At 43.1% G+C, this 22,991-nt stretch overlaps 1 protein-coding gene across 2 annotated transcripts in view; it reads left to right on the plus strand.

Moving 5' to 3' along the window:
* Nucleotides 1-22,991, plus strand: part of LOC142309813 (putative ATP-dependent RNA helicase DDX60) — a 420,704-nt gene that overhangs the window by 254,162 nt on the left and 143,551 nt on the right. For both annotated transcript variants that reach the window (XM_075347271.1, XM_075347272.1), the window contains 4 exons: nt 9,470-9,579; nt 15,318-15,422; nt 16,482-16,610; nt 21,004-21,125. In XM_075347271.1, the coding sequence (XP_075203386.1) occupies nt 9,470-9,579; nt 15,318-15,422; nt 16,482-16,610; nt 21,004-21,125 (466 nt within the window). The remainder of the gene's footprint in view (nt 1-9,469; nt 9,580-15,317; nt 15,423-16,481; nt 16,611-21,003; nt 21,126-22,991) is intronic.

Genomic DNA, 22,991 nt, shown 5'->3' on the forward strand with positions numbered 1-22,991 from the left:
TGCAGCTGCTGTGGAAAATATATCCCTGTCTTAGGGTCACAACCAAACAATGTTTCACATGCGGACAGCTTCTCTCTATCCTTTGGGCTGGTCACTGAATACAATGCGATGGGCAAACATTCTGCGCTGCCCCTCCAGCGGTCGAACCGCTCAGATCCGGGGGTGATTGCTCGTGGCTCTAGGGTCTCCAGACCAGGGGGCTAGGGGCCACACTCAAATGAAGAAGGTGGGGGTATTTACAGGGAGTGAGATTGATAGTTTGTGATGCCACCCGTGGTGTGCGATAATGGGGAGTACGGCCGCTGCCGTTGGGAGTACCGGGGGCGATGAAGTGTGGCAGCTAGATGACGTGACCCTGCACGGGTAGGGGATTACCCCGGGACTCTGGATGATGCCTTGGGAATGCAGGGGCTCACAGGCTCACCGGTTGCAGGGATTAATCAGGTACTCACTCAGAAGAATGCAGACACTGACAACGTAGTAAACCAGATCTCTGAATACCGCTGTCTCCTGAGGGCAGCTCGTCCGGGTCCCATCCCCTGCAGCACTGCCTAGTGGTCTGCGGCCTCTCTCCTGGCACCAGAATTTTGATTATCCATTGTGGCCTGTCAGCCTGGAGCTTTCCGGGCCCCACTCCCTACTGTGGCTAGCAAAAGAGCTTGCTCTCAGTTGCTCACACTTGGGATTTCAGTGGGCTGCTTTTCTTGGAAAGCCCTATCCTCCTCGTTGCGCTAGTGCCCCCAATCTCTGAGCTGGTGGGAACAGTCCATAGAGGTCCTGTCCTTCACAGGTTAATTGCCAGGTTGCTTGCAGCTTCTCCCCGACCTAGGGTCAGTGTACCCCAACGTGCCTTCGGTCCCAGCCTGGCTGTTGAACTGTGGCTGTTGGCTATCCTCCGTGATTAGCCCAGTCACAACCTCCCGCGACCGGGTCTCAGACTCCTCCGGGTCCAGACCACCGTCTGTAACCTAGGATACTTCTCCCCTAGGAGCTCCAACTCCCAGCTTCCTCTCACTTTGCTCCCCTGGAGCCAACTCTCTTGTCACCTTCCAGCTCCCTGCCTGACCCCTAGGTGGGCGGCCCTATTCCAGCTTAAGCAGACCACTGGTGTGCCTGACAGGTATGGTGCAAGGTGTCACTAGGAATCGTGAATGCTGGTGGAGGCAGTACTGCAAGATGGGGAACCAGAACCATGGGGGGGTTGAGCCCTGCACAGGGAGAGAAAGATTGTGCACAACCCTGTGACGACCTGACTAGTAGGGACAAGTGTGTTTCCTCCACTTCTTTATTTTTACTTTACGAGTACCATTAGGAGTTCCACCTTCCACTGCTTTGTGGATAATAGGAAACATGGAAAGTGTGCTCTATTCCCATAATGGCCGTGATATGCTTCATCAATTCCTGGTGAAATGAGGGCCTCTGTCGCTCTTTATAATTACAGGTACCCCATACCTGCAGATAGATTACCTCAAAGATCATTTTCTTGGTAGTGGGGTGGCCATTTTTACTATTTTTGGAGATGGCCTTAGCTTCAGATCACCCAAAAAAAAGATCAATGTATTTCTAGGTCATATTCACCTTAGATAACTGTATGTAGACTATTTGAAGTCTCTGAAAGAGGTAATCTGTTTTAGTTTGAATTTCTGCAGAACATAAATAGACCTACCGGGATTATGTTTAGCCCATTCGAGACATTACTAACTTTGTATCCGAATTCAGGCACCTTGGGGCACACTAATTTTGTAGCACTACTGAGCACATCACTTCGTTTGAATTATGTGGGAGTAAAATCCTTGCGTTCACCAGCTATACCAGTGACACTGAACATACAGTGCTCACTTTGGTCAATGTTTTCCATTCGTTTTGAGGAGCCTAGGTCTGGAAGACCTGCCAGTAGTTTGGAATTAATAGCCACAGGGGCTCGTGCAGTGACAGTCTCTTCTGTTGAAAGGAGCTTCCCTCATTTGTGGTCACAGAGAGAGAGAGAATTTTCATGCATGACCAGAGGTTCATTTACGATTGATCTGGGCATGCCCAGAATGAAAAGACGGATCCTTTGCCTGATTGCATTGCTTGACGGATTCCGGCGCCCATAGGCTACCATTATAAAACACGGATGCCGACACATCCGTCAGTATCAGTTTTCTTGCCGCTGAAGAAAAACGCTACATTTCGCGTTGCTCATGCCCAATGGTCAGTCACTAAACGACTGATCCGTCATGTGGTGGATGCAACAGAGGGCCATCAGTCACAATCCATCGCTAATACAAGTCTATCGGGAAAAAAACGGAATCCTGCAAAATATTTTGCAGGATACTGTATTTTCTCAAGGCGATGGATTGCAACTGAAGGAAAAAAATGTAAGTGCAAAAGCAGCCATAGCCTCCTGGTAAGCCAAGGCATTTCTTACTTGAGGGGAGTTTATTCCCAGTATGCACCGATATTGTGACTATGCCTGCCCTTCAGGGAAAGGTGAATGCTGTCAGTATTAGAGATGAGCCACCCCCCTAGTGTTCGAGTTCGGTTTGGTTCGTCGAACGGCGGGTGTATTCGGCGAATGTTCAACAAACACTTTCAAACCCCATTGAAAACAATGGCAGGCAAACACAAACACATACAAACACATTATACATGTACACATACAGTTAATAAACATTGCCATTATACTTACAGGTCCCCTGCAATGCGTCCTGCAGACCCTGCCTCCCGCCGCTTCTCCTTCCGATCATCGTTGCGTCTTCCCGATAACCAGCACTGATGATAGGACCTTCCATGACGTCGTCATAGCATATGACCAGTCATGTGTCTATTATCTCATTGGCTACAGACTGGTCACATGGCTAGACATCATGCTAGGTCCTGTCAGTGCATCTCTCTGGCACGCGGTGCTCGTTTGAGCATCTCCGTGTACCGGCGAGATGCTTGGACACATATTTGGCTCCCTGTTCCTGCATGTCGGCTCTCTTTACAGAGTTAGCCCACATGCAAGGACTGGATGCCACAGCCGGTGAATAGCGGCAATGGGAATCAGGTGATCGGAAATCACCGTTGCTATAGTAACCCGCCTATCAGATTACTATTTCAATGGTGGCAGCAGTGACGTCACCGCTTACAACCCGTAGCCTCTGCTCACTCACTGAGTGATTAGACTGCACAGGGAGGAGCAGCATTCTTCCTCCCATGCAGTGCTGTCTGATGTAGCAGAGCTGCATGGGTTGAAGGAGACAGAAGACAGAAGACCAGGATCGTGGAGGGGTGAGAGGGAGTAATAAACATGGAGTCTCTAAGTGTGTCTGTGTATTTATTTCTATTAAAGTATTTTTTCTCTGTGTGGTGTCTTTTTGTTTTAACCCTTTATTGGAGATTCTTAATGGCCGGGTCAAACTTGCCTGACATTAAGAATCTCTGGCTTAATACTAGCTGGTAAAGCAAAGCTAGTGTTAACCTTTTATTACCCAGCAAGCCACCTGGCATCAGGGCTGCTGGAAGAGTTGGATACAGCGCCAGATGATGGCGCTTCTATTAAAGCACCATTTTATGGGGTGGCTGCGGACTGCAATTCGCAGTAGAGGGGCCCAGAAAGCTCGGGCCAACCTGTGCGGCGGATTCCAATCCCCAACTGCCTAGTTGTACCTGGCTGAACACAAAAATAAGGCGAAGCCCATGTCGGGTTTTTTTTTTTTTAATTCATGAAATTCATGAAATAATTAAAAAAAGGGCTTCCCTATATTATTAGTTCCCAGCCGGGTACAAATAGGCAGCTGGGGGTTGGGGGCAGTCGTACCTGCCTGCTGTACCTGGCTAACATACCAAAATATGGCGAAGCCCACGTCATTTTTTGGGGGAGCAAAAAACTCCTGCATACAGTCCTGGATGGAGTATGCTGAGCCTTGTAGTTCTGCAGCTGCTGTCTGCTCTCCTGCATACACTAGTGAAAGGAGCATGCTGAGACTTGTAGATCTGCTCCCCCTGTCTCTCCCTCCATCATACAGTCCTGGATGCAGAATGCTGAACCTTGTAGTTCTGCAGCTGCTGTCTGCTCTCCTCCATACAGACCGCAGACGGCAGCTGCAGAACTACAAGGCTCAGCATACTCCATCCAGGACTGTATGCAGGAGTTTTTTGCCCCCCCCCCCCAAAAATTACGTGGGCTTCGCTATATTTTTGTGTGTTAGCCAGGTACAGCAGGCAGCTACGGGCTGCCCCCAACCACCAGCTGCCTATTTGTACCGGCTGGGAACCAAAAATATAGGGAAGCCCTTTTTTTTTAATTATGTCACAAATTTTATGAAATGATTTAAAAAAAAAATTACGTGGGCATGGGCCAATATTTGTGTCCAGCCAGGTACAACTAGGGAGCTGGGGATTGGAATCCGCAGCACAGGGTGCCCAAGATTTCTGGGCACCCATGCTGCGAATTGCAGTCCGCAGCCGCCCCAGAAAATGGCACTTTTGTAGAAGCGCCATCTTCTGGCGCTGTATCCAACTCTTCCAGTTGCCCTGGTGATGGGTGGCTCGCTGGGTAATAATGGGGTTAGGGCTAGCTGTATATTATCAACTGGCCCTAAGCCCGAAATTCATGGTGTCATGCCAATATTAGACATGGCCACCATGAATTTCTAATACAGATAAAAAAAAACAACACAGAAAAATATTTTTATTAGAAATAAAACACAACACAATTAGTGACTCCATCTTTATTGAAATAAAGAACCCCCCCTTCGCAGTAATCCTGAATCAAGGGTCCCGCGCTGTCCAATCTGGATCCAATATCATCTGATCGGTTTGCTGGAAGTCAGGTTCAAGGGCCTGAATCACATGACACAGCAGCTGATTGTATAAATGGCTTTTATACAATCAGCTGATGCATTAGGGCAAAAAAAAAAAAAACTACACACTTCTGTGCAGACTCCTGTCCGACAACATCAGCTGATAGTTTAGCCGGGCGGTAAAAAGCCGTCCTCACCGCTCGACTTGTAGTGTCAGCTGATTCCGTCAGGTGACCGCATCAGCTGGTCATTGCCAGCAAAAAAGAGGAAAAAAAAAGAGAGGGAAAAAAAGAGAGAGAAAAAAAGAGAGAGGGAAAAAAGAGAGACAGGAAATAAAAAGAGAGAGAAAAAATAGAGAGAAAAAAAGAGAAAAAAGAGAGATAAAGAAAAAAGAGAGAAAAAATGAGAGAAAAAAGAGAGGAGTGAAAAAAGAGAAAAAAAGAAAGAGAGAGAGAAGAGAGAGGAAGAGAGAGGAAGAGAGAGAAAGAGAGAGAAAGAGAGAGAAGAGAGCGAGGAGAGAGCAATGCAGCCTCATTCCGTGAACTGCTCCGATTTTAGAGGTCCGGCTCCTCCCCTTAGTGCATAATTAAATTAAATTATAATTATAAATAAATAATAATTATAATTTAAAATTATAAATAAATTAAATTCCTTACCGGGACGGCCGGGACTCGAACTCGTGAACTAATTCTCCTTAGGCAGCAGCTCTACCCATTTACCCATTGAGCCACTGCCGGTAATGAAAAGCATAGGAAGATATTGCAGTAGAGAAACCATGAAAAAGATGAGAGAACAGAGAAAGAAAGAAAGAAAGAAAGAGAGAGAGAGAGGCACGCAGGCACTACGTGAGTGAAGAAACAACAAAGAGCCAGCACCAATGTGCACTAAGGCATCAAATATTCCAAACTGCATTATAAAAATTTTTTTGAGATTTTTGGCAAAAAATTGCAATTTCTTGAGCTGCTTCGCCACGTCACGGCAAATCTCATTTGAAGCAGTCCTACACTAAAATATCTTTATAAAATGTGCCATGCGGCCTCACATATAAATAGCAGAACTGCTCTCAGCAGCACTCACCTGGTCTATTGCAGTCCCGTACTCATGACTGAGTCATGGCTGTGGGCGGGACAGGTCCAAGCAAATGCTGCATGAAGTATATATATAGCCTGTGGACAAAGCCTGATGACCCAATGTGAACAGTCACCAAACGCCAAAATCTATACAGATGGAATACATCCCAAATTGGGGTGCATAGCAAGGTGGAGGTCAACCACCGACCAATTCAACAAAGAAACAACAAAGAGCCAGCACCAATGTGCACTAAGGCATCAAATATTCCAAACTGCATTATAAAAATTTTTTTGAGATTTTTGGCAAAAAATTGCAATTTCTTGAGCTGCTTCGCCACGTCACGGCAAATCTCATTTGAAGCAGTCCTACACTAAAATATCTTTATAAAATGTGCCATGCGGCCTCACTACGTGAGTGAAGTCTCCGGTGACAGCGTGGCTCACTTCAGTTGCTGCTTGGAGCTGACACAGAGCGCTCGTGTTCTACGGTGCTCCCTTTCAGCTTCATGTATCAGAGCTGAAAGCATCGTGTGGACCTCGATGTCTGTTTCGGGATTAATAAAGTGGTAAAAGAAGGGGTGGGGTTGTCTTTTATTCCAAATAAAGGATTTTTTGTTGTGTGTGTTTATTTACTTTCACTTACAGGTTAATCATGGAAGGTATCTCGGGGAGACGCCTGTCATGATTAACCTAACCTTATTATCCCGATTGCCACCGCACCAGGGCAATTCAGGATAAGCCGGGTAGAGTCCCGGGACTGTCGCATCTAATTCATGAGGCAATTCCGGGCAGCTGCTGGCTGAAATTGGTAGGGTGGTGGGCTCCCCATAACGTGGAGCTCCCCATCCTGACAATACCAGCCTCCAGCCATGTAGCTTTATCTTGGCTGGTAGCAAAATTGGGGGGGGACCGCAGGTTTTTTTTTAATTATTTATTTATTTATTTTACTGCATGATATAGACCCGCCCGCCGGTGGCTGTGATTGGTTGCAGTGAGACAGCTGTCACTCAGCATGGGGGCATGTCTGACTGCAACCAATCATGGGCACCGGTGGGTGGGGAAAGCAGGGAATACCAGATTGAATAATGAGAAGCAGCCATTTTCAAAAGAGGAAAAGCCGACGTAGCTTTGTGACAGCCGTGCAGCTGATCAGTGAGTAGGAAAGAGAGAGGGATTGTGCTGGGGACACAGGACGCATGCAAATACACAATGTGCACACATAGCCTTACTGTAAAAAGCCACGATTTTGGTGATCGAACCGTTATCAAACGGTCGAACATGATGCAAATTGTTCGAGTTCGTCGAACAACTCGAACACTGCCCAAAACCACTCGAATTTGAAATTGGCGAACAGTTCAATTCGAACATCGCTCATCTCTAGTCAGTAGCTGCTCTACTGCATTCTTTATAGGTTTGCCAGCAGGGATCAATAAATTATAGCTTCAGCAAATGAAGTCAAAGTTATGTGCGACCCTGAAAGCATATCTTGAGTCCAAAAATATATTGCTCTCTTTAGCTTTTCCCAGATTGCATGATGCAGTGATGCAGTGAATGCCTTCAGCTCAGCCTCTTGTGCAGAGGACCTGGAGGAGAGTAGTTCTTGGATTACTGCCTTATCATTGTGCGCTACTGCATACCCGGTGATGAATTATCCTTCTTCATTGATCAAAGCTCTAAGCTCTAGAACAATCTACAAAATTCTCAGGAGAGGGTTAGTGAGTAGTACATCAGTGATATTTGCCAACCCCTATGTTTCTATCTCCATCAATGCCTGATAGTCACATTCATGTGTCATATCAAGCTGAGCTTCCTGATCTACCAGTTTGAAAAACAGGGGCAGGTCTTGGCTCACTGGTCACTTCAATTCCCTTAGTTATGTGATAAACTGACATGAGCCAATAGAGTCTTAACTGCAGAAGACTCTATTCTTGTCCGAGCATCAATTTGTTTGCAAGAGAAGAATTTCTACTCCTAGAACCCACTATTCTTACAAGAGAAGAATTTTTAAGAAGCATCAGGTGATCAACACTTTGTACCCATACAATTTAGATACACAACGAAAACAAATAATGTGAATATTCTATAACCAATAGTTATTGCAATTACTTCAACTTGTCAATATAACATGTCATGGGAGAATAAGCTAATGTCCTACAAAATCTCATCCACCTCAGTATCAAGAGAAGAGCATAATGTCAGATTTTAACTACTCAAACAAGAAGTTCCCCTTCAATGTCCCATAGGGGGCGTAGCTTGAAAAATAAACATGTAATAAGTCTTCCCTCTCTGGCTAAATGTTCCCAGGTCTTAATATATTGGCTGGTTAAGAACTACAACTTATACTATGACATTTCCTCTACTACGTTCACACAAAACATAGCATTGGCACTGAGGACAACAATTACAAATTTACCATCACAATTTTACAATAGGTCAGTCAATCCACACTCCACAATTGCTGGTATACGTCCTCCTTCTGTATTCAGGCTAAGGTTGCATTCAGCGCCCCTTTCAAGATGATGCTCTTATCAATGTGCAGGGGACATTTAATACCCTTTAAATATTACATTAACATCAAGGATTCCTCTATTATTAGCCAAATGGAGAGGGAAAGGGTTAAAAAGCCATAAATTCACTGATTTGATGCATTTTGGAGTAGATACTCCTTCAGGAAAATTGAAAACTCCTGAAGAAGGACTCGAAAACATGTCAAATAAATCACTGAATTTAATAACTTTCTCAAAAATCTACCATTATCTTTTACAATGGCAGCACAGCTTTTTAACCCTTTTCTTCTCCATTTGATTGCATTCCATGTTGCTGGGGGCTGCTGTATTTGGTGGTTGAGTCCTACCCAATCCATCCAGGTGAGCAGGCATTTGCCTCTATTTAATCCCTGTCATCTGCACAGATAAGACCCTATTGGGCTTGTCTTTCTCCTATACTCTGTTATTAGCCAGTTAGACGTCCCTGATCCTGTTATAGCTGGACCAATTTTTCCTTCACAATATGTGAGGAAACACACCTAAAAGGGATATTATCAATCAAAGACCATAGTCTATTATTGGTCATTCAAAAATCATTCAGTCCCACATTTAAGGACCCTAATAATTTAATATTATATTATTCCTGACACAACAATCATATTAGAAAATACAGGACAACATATAACAATCCTCCGACTCCTCAAATATACAGGTAGAACTGTGGAGATACCTTAACAGAATCATTGGGTAAAGTTGGCTACATTTCACTTGATTCAATTTTCATTTCTGAAGGCTCTCCCCCTGGTCATCTACACACAAAATACGCAGACACACTTTTAATTGCATGGCTTCAATATTGTCTAAAAGGTTATTGGGAAAATCCATCAGAAATAGAGAAATGACAAGCGATTAGGTATATATCATGTCAAATCTGGTTTTCTTGTGTTTGACATTTGTGGTCCGATATTATGTAGAGCCTGTCCAATATGCAAAATGTTAAGAATGTTTTCTAAGCACAAGAAAAACTTGATGAATACTTGTAGTTTTTTGCATTTAGCCCTTAATAGTTTTATTCTTATATTCTTTGTATTGTCCTATGCGGTTTTGTCCTATATTTAATGAAAAATAAAATTCTGTTTTGCAGTTCAGTATGACAAACGATACAATGACCTGGAAAAGTATACATGCTCTGTAAAAAACTCCAATATTAACTTTGAACATTACCATCCATGTGCTTTCTTGACAATAGATCATGTAAGTATATGTGATAGCATGTAACTAGTTCTGTCACTAATCCTTTATTTTATACTCCTGTCCATGGAGAGAATAAGTATTTTATCATTGTGAAACAATCATTTGTTTAGTGTTATAATTAGATAGTGATTGTAAATTGCGATGTCAAAAGTTTTAAAAAAAAAAGATAATAAAAATTATAGAAAATTTAAAACCTCGAAAAAGAAAAAATATGAGACAAAAATGTAATAAAAACAAAATTATATTATTTTAAAAGTAAATTCACATATACAATAAAAAAAGAAAAAAGAAGCATGGGTGTATCTGGCATATGGAAAAAATATTTGGGTGGATGAATTGGAATTCCCCCCAAAAATTAACTCACCGAAAAAAGGGCAACAGTATTTACCATCCAAGTGCAATGTTGATGAGACAACCATTCTCAACCTACCAGTTCAATGTGGTTGTGATTGCTTAGTATTAGAATTGCACATGTATAAGGCATATATTCGGCGCAGGTAAAATACATGTGGTGCACAGTCCTTGGCATACATTCTATTATTGACCCCCCCAGACTAATAGTTTAGGTGGGCTGCCCAGCACTCTATAAGTACATACCCCCTAGACAGACACCCTAGATTACAAGGCCAACATAAATGGACTTGACTGCATCCTGGATAAAAATAAATCTAAGGTGCAAAATAAAATAATAAATATATGAGGTATTGGTGAAAATTTTTGCCAAAATTCACAAGATCGCAACACACGTCAAGGGTCCTCATTGTCGTTTGCAAGTTCCTATAGTAGAATTAAAAGAAAATGTCACAGAAAAAAGAATTGAAATTGCCCCAAATAATAGGGTGCACTTTTAAAGTTCTAGTCAGCCTTCCTAATTTAATCGTATAGGAGTTACTAATAGGCTATAAACCTGAACCTGCACTACACGTGAGTAACTAGTGCTTAATGTGAAGCACAAAACCACAGAAGTAATCATGAAAAGAAAAAAGCTGCGCATCATGATCATCCCTAAAAGATGTAGTTTTTACCACTAAATAATTTTTTTGCATTTCTACCTTGCTTGATCCTCCCTCTTCAGCAGCTCCTATAGAAATCACCATTTTTTATTTTTGTGACTACAGCGCCCTACACAAGCCTTATCCATGTGCAATTCTAATACTGCGAAATAACACTCTTCATGAACTGGTAGATTGTGACTGGTTGTCTCTTCAGTATTAGGCTATGTCCGCACTTTGCTTTTTACCTGCTTTTTTGCTGCTTTTTCAACTGCAGCGTTTAATGCCAAAATGGATGTGTTCTGCTTTTCAAGCAAAGTCTATGGGAAATTGGGTTTCTTGTCCGCACTATGCAGTTCAAAATGCAGCCTTTTTGTGGCAGAAATGTGGGCAAAAACTCTGCTTTGCAGTTCAAAACGCAAATGGCAAAAACAATTGACATGTTGCTTCTTTGAAAATCAGAGTTTTTGCCCAAATTTCTGCCACAAAAAGGCAGCATTTTGAACAGCATAGTGTGCACAAGAAACCCAAATTCCCATAGACTATGCTTGAAAAGCAGAACACATCAATTTTGGCATTAAACGCTGCAGTTGAAAAAGCAGCAAAAAAGCAGGTAAAAAGCAGGTAAAAAGCAAAGTGCGGTCATACCCTAAGTAAAAAAAAAAACTGTTAAACGGAAACTGTCACCAGATTTGGTGACTATACTCTGTGGCAATCACCAGTGGGCTCTTATATACAGCATTCTAACATGCTGTATATAAGAACCCAGGCCACTGTGTAGAACGAAAAAATGACTTTATAATACTTACCCTAAACGGTCGGTACTGTGCAGATGGGTCAGATGGGTGTCTCCATTCTCCTGCGCAGGCGCACTATAATACTTTGATCTGCTCAGGGCAGATCACAGTGCGCCTGCGCAGGACCTCAATACCGGCATGTGTGGATGATGTAGGATGCGACATGTACCCCGACTTCAGAAGAAGGAGGACGAAAATATCCAAAAGAGGAGGCGCCGCACTTGGAGAACGGAGACACCTATCTGACCGGTCTGCACTGCACCGACAATTTAGGTAAGTAATATAAAGTAATTTTTATGTTCTGCACAGTGACCTGGGCTCTTATATGTTAGAAAGCTGTGTATAAGCACCCAATGGTGATGGCCGCAGCTTTTAATCACCAAATCTGGTGACAGGTTCCCTTTTAAATGTTAAATTGAGAGCAAATCTACAAAAAAATAAGTAACTATGTTAATAAAATTGTTTGAATTTAATTTGTTCTGCAATGTAGAAAGCTTTGGTACTACATTCTACATTAGTTCTGGATAGAGCATTCATGCTTATGCATTGATAATATATCTTCATCCTTCCATGGGAACTTCTGTTTTTACATCCAGTCACAGATTTTTACTATGATAAGGAATATAGTACCCGGCATTCGTAACACAGCTATGTCACTACATGTCTCAGTAGTTGATCTCTCTTCCCTAAACAGAGTGGTCTTGCAGCTTAGAGCATAGAAACTGCGGTAATTCCAGTGACGTTTTCACTGTGTGATCACTCTGCCTGCATGTCGCTCTGCTCTCAGTGTGAGATTACGCTGTTTAGAGCAGGGAGACAGTCAGGTAAAGGGAAGCGCGACAGAGAGGTCTGTGAGACCTACACTAGTAAGGTATCTCCCCTGGGTAGCCTCACTCACATGCTCCCTTTTTTCAACGTAATTAAAGCAAAATGTATTCATGACATATGCTGGAGTTAACTCACAGCAGCTCAGTGATTTGCACTGCAGTTTTGCAGCGCTTGAGTCCTGGGTTCAAATGCCACCAAGGAGATTATCTTCAAGGAGTTTGTTTGTTCTCCCTGAGGTTGGGAGAGTTTCCTCCCACACTTCAAGAATTTACTGAAGAGAATTTAGATTGTGAGCCCGAATGGGGATGGTGATGATGTCTGTAAAGTGTTGTGGAATTAATAGCGCTATATACAGTAACTGAGTACAATAAAATAATTTGGGGTAGGTTTTGATGTTATTAAAAAATAGACCCATATAGTCCTTTTTTTACTAGCTAGGTATCAACAATTCTATGGCATTCTGAACAGTCTATGCAACAGAACAGAAATGTACCAGTTCTTTCAAAAATTAAAGGAAACTTGCTACCAGATTTGGCGACTATAAGCTGCGGCCACCAGTAAGCTGTTATACACAGCATGCGCGGGCAGCCTTTAACCTTTCCTCGCACCTGCCCATTACAGTACTTTGATCTGCCCTGAACATGGCAGATCAAAGTGCGCCTGCTCAGGACCGCAATGCTGGCCTGTATTGATGATGTTGGACACGTCATCCATACTGGGCTGGGTAGAAGGAGGATGGTTATTTCAGCATAGAGGAGGCACCGGACTGGAAACGCAGTAACAACAGTTAAGCTTTGACATCCAAAACTCTAGCTGTGGCGCACAACAGATCTGTCGCCCCACCTATCAGACAGACTACTGCAACCACAAACTCAGCAGGTATGATAAATTAGCAACTACACTTCAATAGAAACCTAGCTGGCCTTTGCTACTCAGGCTGTGTGGCTACCACACTCTAGCTGCGGAGGCCTATGTTATGCCCTACCAAATGCGCACAAGGGTACACTCACGGTCCAGTTGAGACGACACGGGCTCACTCTCAGGAGTTCGATGCTGTGGTCCTCATCAGTGGGCACTTCTAATTGCAGGGCACAGGAGACTGTTCTTATTCCTTGGAATTGTCATCCTCAGGAACGTCCCGGTCTGATACTCATTCTTCGATCTTCAGGACTTTCTTAAGGTCTAGCTCGCAGTATATCTTGCAGTCAGCACCTTGTCTAAAATCATCACTACAGAACAGAGCTCAGGAAAATGGCTTCTCTTTCCCAATCTCAGGCAACCCAACTGCTCTAATTCCTGCCCAAACTCTCCTGCTGCTCTTTTTCTCTTTTCCGTAGTTTTTGGCCAGGTTAGTCTAAGTCTGTAAACCAGAGGGGGGGGGGAGTGCTGGCTGAACTGGCCAGTCCATAACCTGAGCAACAGCAGGGGAACACAGTCTCTTAAGGTCCCGTAACACACAACGAGATCGCTAACGAAATTGTTGCTGAGTCACCGTTTCTGTGACGCAACAACGATCTCGCCAGCGATCTCATTAAGTATGACACCTACCAGCGATCAGGCCCCTGCTGTGAGATCGCTAGTCGTTGCCGAATGGTCCAGACCATTTTCTTCAAAGGTGAGGTCCTGCTGGGCAGGACGCATCGCTGTGTTTGACACCTACCAACGACCTCCTAACAAGGTCCCAACGCCCGCAGAGATCGTTATACAGGTCGCTGATTGTTACTGCATCGTTGGTAAGGTCTGACTGTGTGACATCTCATCAGCATCCTCCCAGCGACTTACCAGTGATCCTTGTCAGGTCGTATCGTTTTCGGGATCGCTGGTAAGTTGTTGTGTGTGACTGGGCCTTTAAAGTTGCAGTACCTTTCAACCATATCGTAGGGGTGATACTCCTACACCTGGATGACTAAAAGGTCCGTCTTATCCATGTGGAGAGAGAAGAATTATCACCAATGCATATCAGTACATATCCAATGGCTCTAGCAATGTGTAACTTTTACTATTTGGGCCTTATTTAGATGTTATTGAGTCATGTATGTGTTCTATCTGTGCATTTCATGGATGGAATACATACCCGTTATGGTCTATGGGGCTGTTGATATGTACATGTTTTTTTGCAGAACAAATGGCCCACAAAAATCATGGAAGCTTGTCTGTTTTTATTCAAATCAAAAAAGTCCATGGAGCCTCTGTTAGGAGTCTCAACACTGAAACTAGCCAGATATCCCTCCGGGAAGGACCTAGCCAAGGAGTGGCTCTTTTTAGGAGACCACCATAACCACCATATTAAGTGGCCCTTTTAGTCAATATCGAACTCTTTGACAAGTTTAAAGATATGACAAGGGAAATACCAAGGCCAGGTATCCATCCACAGACAGCTGTTTCGGGGTATTGCCCCTCATCAGTGTGGAGTAGGATTCTGGCCAGGTGGGAGCAATGCCTAGTAGACCGACAAGACAAAACAATCACTGATCTCGGGGAGACCAGCCAGAGAAAACACTGCCAGCAGCCAACGAGGGGCTCAATACAGTGAAATCCTAGGTGCATTGCCCCCTGGGAAATATGCAAATCTCTGGCTGGTCTCCCCGAGATCAGTGATTGTTTTGTTTTGTTTTGTCTGTTTTTATTGTCATGGATCAAAAATATTCATACAAGCCTACATATGTGTGAAAATCATGGTCAGCACACACATAGCATTTGAGTGGAATTTATATGCTGCCTATAATGAATAGGAGAAGCTTATTAATTTATTTTTTTTTTCAAACATGAACATAACTGATGAAACACTGACACAAGGACCAAACATTGATGAAACTCAGATACAAAACACTGATCAATAACGATCCGTGTTTTTATGTACCAGAAAAATCACAGATGATGATTGAGGCCTTAGTAGCATCAATATTTCTCTTTGAAGCGGTGAAGCTATATTTGACTGGGTATTGTTACAGCATCTTTTTCTTTTTTTTGGTTATTTGCAATATCTTTTATAAGGAAGGTAAGTTTTAAAAGGAAATTTCTCAGTAGAGTAATATATTCATTTATTGACAGCGATTTAAATGCCAATTTCTATGAATCAGTATTTCAACAAATATTAAGCATTTTGTTCATTATATATCAGATAAAAAGCTTTGGAATTCCAAAGGATCTTACATTCTCTCCAAGGGAAAGCATACAGCTGTATGACTGCATGGTGGCTGCATGGCCAAGTATGCCAAATAAAGAGGTAAGATGTTCTAATGAATAGATAAGTTGTTTGACAAATTAAACACAATTATGTTAAAGAATAGGCTATAAATGTGTATGTTTGTGTATGTGTGTGTGTATGTATATATATATATAGTATTCCTACTCCAAATTACGTTTTTTCAGTATTCCTACTCCAAATTTTTTCAGGTTACACCCACAAACTCAAGTGTTTTTTATTTGGATTTTATGTGATACACCAACACTAAGTAGCAAGTATTTGTGAAGTATAAAGGAAATACTATATGATATTCTAAATGTTTTAAAAATATAAATCTGAAAATCATGATGTGCATTTGTATTCAGCCCCCTCTGTAATCTGATATCCCTAAATAAAATCCTGAAATTCCTGGTGACAAAAACATGCATGTGTCTTTTTAGATAGTATATGTAAACTTCTGGTTTCAGCTCTATATATTATTATACACACACACACACACAAACACACACACACACACACACACACACACACACACACACACACACAGGGTGGGCCATAAGTATGGCTACACCCTGATAAAATGGAAGAGATTGCTGATATCACCTTACCGTTTGTGGCATATTAGTACACGGGAGGGGCCAAACATTTGAGGCCAGGTGACGCCCATGGCGGCCATCTGCAAAGCCGCCATTTTGAATTCAATTTTACTTTCAATGCGAAGGGGGCCATGTGCACATCAAACACAGGGAATTGCACAAGAAATACAATAGTGTGCTCATTTTTAACGTAGCTTTATTCATTATTATTGACACGTTTGTGACATGGAATAATGACAGTAACCCACTAAAGGATTTGCTCAAAGTGCTGACCATTGTGTTGAATTGTCAACGCGATTCTCTCTCCCACTCTTGACACACCGAGAGCAGTACCTGATAAAAGCAGTACCATTTTATCAGGGTGTATCCATACTTATGGCCCAGCCTATATATTATATATATATAGCAACAAGGAAGGCAGTGTACTTTAATATTGTAAATATAACCTTTGCACTGTCTAAAAAGAGATTTCAAATTATTCTCAACCTTTTTTAACCTACAGTCTTTAGATCCTGAAGTGAACATACATTTGAAGGACAAAATAATCGTAACAAAAAATGATGCAACTGAGTATGAAAAGGCGCTGAAAAAAGAATTCATTGACTGGGTTCAAAAAGGACATGATAAAAAGGTAATATATTGAAATATTTACATATCTCAAGTATTCCATAGATAATTGTTTAGGTATTATTTGAATAGGAGATGAGCTGTGGTTCTCAACAATAGCCAATGCACAGAGAATGGAGTCCTGTAATAGGGTTGTCTACTATTTGGACATCCTCTACTCATTCCGTTTGTTCACTCCCGTAAAAATAAATAAGCCTATATTCACCTCTGCTGCGGCCGCAGTTCCAGCAATGTGTAAAGCCGTGTACCTGGAGCCCATGTGACATTGTTATGACACGTGAGCTCCATGACAATCAGCGCCCGGTGTCTGTCTCCCAGCCATCGGACATTTGAGCAGGATGTGAGCGCTGTGCTCACTTTCTGCTCAAACATCCAAAGGGAGGAGGAAGCCAGCGCTGATTTGGCTCGTGTGTCATAATAATGTCATGTTGGCCCCGAGAATGCAGCTTGAGACCTCTCTGGTACCGCGGCTGCAACGGAAGTGAGTATAGGCTTATTTATTTTTATGTGAGTGAACAAGTGGAATGAGAAGTGTACAACTCCTTTAAGAAAGTAAAAGTGAGGTGTTGTCTTTCTTAGGAGAATACCTATGTGTGTACAATTATTGGGCAACTATTGGTGTGCAGAATTATTATGCTACTTACTTTTTTCCACATCAATTGTTTATTTCCATCTGATAAAGTGAGAATAATCATCAACAGCTCAAAATGTTCAAAAATACATTTCTTATATTTATAGTTATTTCAATAACAGTAAAAAGATCATGGAGTCTGTCAGTTTCTTAATCTGTTGCCAATCACGTTTTGGCAACACTAACTACAGCCTCCTAGGCACTGTTCAGAGAGATGATTATTTGCCTTTACTGTAAATGTCCCACTTAAGAAAGGTCCGCAGTAGGGTTTACATCAGGAGAGAAAGGGGCCATGTCATTCTTTTTCTTTACGGCCTTTACTGACTAGACAAACAGTGGAGTTCTTTAATGCATGCAATGGAGCATTTTCCTGTATAAAAATGATTCTTGATGCAGACATTTTCCGTACCTTTGCTTAACCTTTTCACCCCCGGGCAATTTTCTGTTTTTTTTTTTTTTGTTTTTTTTTGTTTGTTTTTTGTTTCCCCCTTTCTTCCAAGAGACATAACTTTTTATATTTCCGTCAATATTGTCATATGAAGGCTTATCTTTTGCGGGATGAGTTGCACTTTTGAATGAAATCATTGTTTTTGCTATATTGTGTACTGGAAAACGGGAAAAAAAAAATCAAAGTGCGGTGAAATTGCAAAAAGCGCAATTGTATGATTATTTTTGGGTCTTTTATTCAGTGTTCATTATATGGTAAAACCGATGTGTAGGTGTGATACTTTACAAGAAAAAGGTAGAATGAAAGGCACTCACCGAGAAGATGGTGTCAAAAAACCTTTTATTCCGTCATTTGGACCCGCAGAAGCGTCATATACAGACGCGAAAAGGCCGTTGTCCAACGTGCCCCGTGTACCTCCCTCCCCAATGCCTTCACTTTTCACCAAATGATGGAATAAAAGGTTTTTTGACACCATCATCCCGGTGAGTGCCTTTCATTCTACCTTTTTCTTGTTTAGCAAGTGTTTTTTCTGAGAAATGAGCACCACGTTTTTTTCCACTCTCAGATGTCAGTACTCAATCTAATGGATTTGGTGTATATTGATTCATATGGCAGACCATTTTCTGCTGAGTGCGGATAGTGCCCAGTATTTCCTTCTCCTAATCATCACTGGTGTGATACTTTACATCAGTACGAGTTTTTAGATGACAAACATGTTCATTTTTACCATTATCTAAGGGGTTAAAAAAAAAACAGAAGTTTGTCCAAAAAATGAGTAGCCCTTTTGGTGCCATTTTCTGAGACCCATAGCGTTCTCATGTTTTTGGGGTCTGGGGCTCATTAATGGCTTATTTTTTGTGTATTAAATTGACTTTTTTAATTATACCATTTTTGTGTGGATGCTACGTTTTGATTGCATGTTATTGCTTTTTTAAAAAAAATTGTGGTGACCAAAAAACGTAAATTTTGTCGTTTGGAATTATTATCTCACTATGTCGTGATTAGATTAATTGATTTAATATTTTGATAGATCGGGCATTTCTGAACATAGCGATATTTTTTTTTTTACGGTTTTGTTTTCAATGATGCGAAAGGAGGGTGATTTGAACTTGTAGTCTTTTTATTTTTTCATATTTTTAAAACTTTTTTTTTTACATTTTTTTTACTTATTTTACTAGTTCTCCTAGGAGACTTTATCGCTGCACACTCTGATCACTTGTTCATTTCTTCTGATCAGAGCAGAATTGCTCTTGTGCCGCCCCTAAGCAGGCGAACTGCTCGGATCCAGGATTGCTATGGCTCGAGAGTCCCCGGACCCGGGGCTTAGCGGCCACTCAATTGAAAGGGGGGGATATTTACAGGGAAATAGTTTGTGACGCCACCTGCGGGGTGCGGTAATAGGGGAGTACCGCCGCTGCTGAGGGGAGTATCGGGGCGGATGATGTGGGGGCAGCTAGATGACAGGTCCCTCCGCAGGTAGGGAGGCCCTGGGACTCTGCAGGGTTGGTGGACGGTGCTGTGCAGGCTTGCTGGGCAGACAGGATACAGGGAGAGGGGCGGTGTACTCACTCAAGTTGTTGTGTTGTTAGATGCAGTCAATGAAGCAGACACACACTGTAGTTAACCAAAGTCTCTGGGTACCACTGCAACTGCAGGGAGCCCGTCTGGGTATCCGCTCCCACCGGTATCACTTTAATGGTCCGGAGCCTGCCTCCATGCACAAATTTAGTTGTTCTTGTGACCCCTTGGCCTGAAGCTGTCAGGGTCCTGCTCCCTATATGTAGTGGAGCTGTGCTCTCCATGGCTGGCACTTGGGATCTCAGTGGGTCGCATCAGCTGGAAAACCCCATCCCCCTCGTTGTGCTGGTGCCTTTGATCTCTGAGATCTTGGGGAAAGTTCATAAAGAGACTGTCCTCCACAGGTTAATTATCAGGGTGCCTAAAGCTCTTCCCTGATCTAGGGTCCTGTACCCAGTCGTGCTCGGTACCGGTCCGGTTACTGGACTTCCCAATGCCGACCGTCCTCCAAGACTAAGTCCGGGCACCCTCTCCCAATACCCTGTGACTCCAGGGAGCTACAACTCCCAGCTCCTCACTCACTGAGGGCTACTCTCAACTCCAAACTCAACTGACTTCCTTCCCTCCCACCAGTCTGCCTGACCCCTAGGTGGGTGGCCCTTTTACAGCTAGACTAACCCACTGGTGTGTCTGACAGGTCATGATGTGAGGTGTGGTTGGGATTTGTGGTGCTGAAGGGCGTGATACCGGTTTTCAGGAACCTGGAACCATGGGGGGTAGGTCCTGCATCATAGGAAGAGAGGATGCAGTCCCCTGTAACACCCTGATATAGTCAGGGGCATCACATTCCCCCTTGGGTTAAACATAGCTCGTCCCCGAGCTACAGGGCACCCAGAGGTTTTTGAGTTTTTTTCAAACTGTAAAAGAATAACAGGTTATGTCATAAATACTCTTCCCACACAGGGGAGGCAATACACTTGAACAGTCAACTCACAGAGTCTAACAGTAAAAACACTTGGGAACTATACCGGTTCTAGCGGTAGTCGGTGGCTCAGCCTACTCTGTTGCAGCCTCTTACTGTGACAGTCCATTCCCATTGACCCTTTCCCTTCAACCCGCTACCCAAAACACCTGGATCGCTGGTGCCACTACTAGCCATGGTGTCACACCATCCCAAATTCCTTGTTAGTCCATGGTGATGGAATTGAAGTCCTGCCTAAGGCTATGTGCCCACAGCACCCACGGATATCTCAGCAGGTACGGCCGCAGGTTTCTTGCCTAAGGCTATGTGCCCACAGCACCCACGGATATCTCAGCAGGTACGGCCGGTATTCCAGCGAAATAGTTGCGGTAAACCTGCGGTCATTCGTGCGACTTACCTGGGGAAGTCCCGGACTCTATCCCCATAGTGGAGGGCCCGGATTTCCGCAGGAATAATTGACATGCAGTTATGTGCGGCTGCGGGACATCCACAGCATATTCCTCAGCCGCACATACCGCAGCATGGACACAGACACTCCCCATGTCTCATAGGATAACATGGGGAGTGTCTCTACTTGCTTAAACCTGCGGATTTATCTGGAAAATCCAGATAAATCTGCAGGTTTTCCGCGGTAAAAAAACGCGGGTACAGAGTCCCATGGGCACATAGCCTTATGGAGCTGAGCTGCAAGAAAGAACCCTTGGACAGGTGTGGTCATGATTTTGAAAGAAAGTAACCCTATTTTTTTAATGCTGTAAAATCCTATTAAGTATTATGTATATTAATGGAGGCATCAAATTGTGATAATTTTTTTTAAGGTCTCAAAAGTGCTGAAAAGCCTTACAACTAAAGAGCCCTCTGAGGTAGACTGCTGCAAATATTTCCCCCTGCTGGTTGAAAAACTAGAGAAAATGAACAAACTTCCTGCAATTTTTTTTGCGTAAGTAAATTTTCATTACATTATAAAGAAAAAACTTATCCAAAGTCATAATTCTAGTCAAATTACTTGCAATTATTATCCTGTATAAATAACATAAAGGATAAGTCTATACTTAGGATACGTCATAAATTTCAGAATGATGGCGGTCGGATTCCCAACAATTCTCTGAGCAGCTGTTTGAAGGGTTTTGGCACTGCAGGATCTGTGCCCATCTATTTTTACAATCTACAGAAAATACCCTTCTATCAATCTACTAACAGCTAAATGTAATGGTCACTGTACCCGGCCAAGTCTCTTAGATCTCTCAGCTGCATTTGACACTGTGGATCACCAGATCCTCCTCACTCCTCCTCACTGTACGCTCTCTCTTGGTTCCCCTCCTACGTCTTAGGCTAAGTTCACACACTGCATTTTTTGACGCTGCGTTTTTAGCGGCAAAAAACGCACCAGCGGAAAAAAACGCGGAAAAAAATGCATGCGTTTTTACCACGTTTTGGTGCATTTTTTGCTGCGTTTTTGCTCACTGCATTTTTATGCGGTTTTTTTTATCAGTTAACAATGCCATTAAAGATTATTGAAAAAAAAAAAAAAGGTCTGATGTCATTTCCTTCTTCATTATGTTCTTCATTCTCCACTAGTATATGCAGGAGCGCAGACAGCTGCAGAACTACAAGGCTCAGCATGCTCCATCCAGGACTGTATGCTGGAGGGAGAGGGAGGGGAGTAGAACTACAAGGCTCAGCATACTCCATCCACTAGTGTATGCAGGAGAGCAGACAGCAGCTGCAGAACTACAAGGCTCAGCATCCTCCAACCAGGACTGTATGCAGAAGTTTTTTGCCCCCCCAAAAAAATGATGTGGACTTCGCCATATTTTTGTATGCTAGCCAGGTACAGCAGGCAGGTACGGGCTGCCCCCAACCCCCATTTGCCTATTTGTACCCGGATGGGAACCAAAAATATAGGGAAGCCCTTTTTTGAATTTCATGAAATAATTTAAAAAAAAAATGACGTGGGCTTCGCCCAATTTTTGAGTCCAGCCAGGTACAACTAGGAAGCTGGGGATTGGAATCTGCAGTTCAGGGTGCCCAAGCTTTCTGGGCACCCCCGCTGAGAATTGCAGTCCGCAGCCACCCCAGAAAATGGCGCTTTCATAGAAGCGCCATCTTCTGGCGCTGTATCCAACTCTTCCAGCTGCCCTGATGCCGGGTGGCTCGCTAGGTAATAATGGGGTTAGGACTAGCTGTATATTATCAGCTGGCCCTAAGCCCGAAATTCATTGTGTCACGCCAATATTAGACATGGCCACCATGAATTTCTATTAAAGATAAATAAAACACAGCACACAGAAAAATATTTTTATTAGAAATAAAACACAACACAACTAGTGACTCCATCTTTATTGAAATAAAGAAGCCCCCCTCCACCGTAGTCCTGGGTCAAGGGTCCCGCGCTGTCCAATCCGGATCCAATTTCATTTGTTCAGTTTGCTGGAAGGCATAATGATCAGATGAAGTGTCAGGTTCAGGAGCCTGAATCACATCACACATCAGCTGATTTTATAAAAGCCGTTTATACAATCAGCTGATGCATCAGTGCAAAAAAAAACAACAAATAAACAAAAAAAACTACACACGTCCGTGCTGACTCTCGTCCGATCGCTACAGGAGCTGCCGGTAATCTGCTGATGAAGTCTCCTGACAGCATCAGCTGATCGTTTAAGCCGGCCGGGCGGTAAAAAGGCGGCGTCACTGCGAGACTTACGATCAGCTGATGCGTCAGGTGCCGCATCAGGTGACTGCATCAGGTGATCCACCGCCAGGTCCTGCAGCCATCGGACGTGCTTGGGAGCCGGCACACAGCCGG

This window comes from Anomaloglossus baeobatrachus, chromosome 1 (genome assembly GCF_048569485.1).
Source record: "Anomaloglossus baeobatrachus isolate aAnoBae1 chromosome 1, aAnoBae1.hap1, whole genome shotgun sequence".
NCBI lineage: Eukaryota > Metazoa > Chordata > Amphibia > Anura > Aromobatidae > Anomaloglossus > Anomaloglossus baeobatrachus.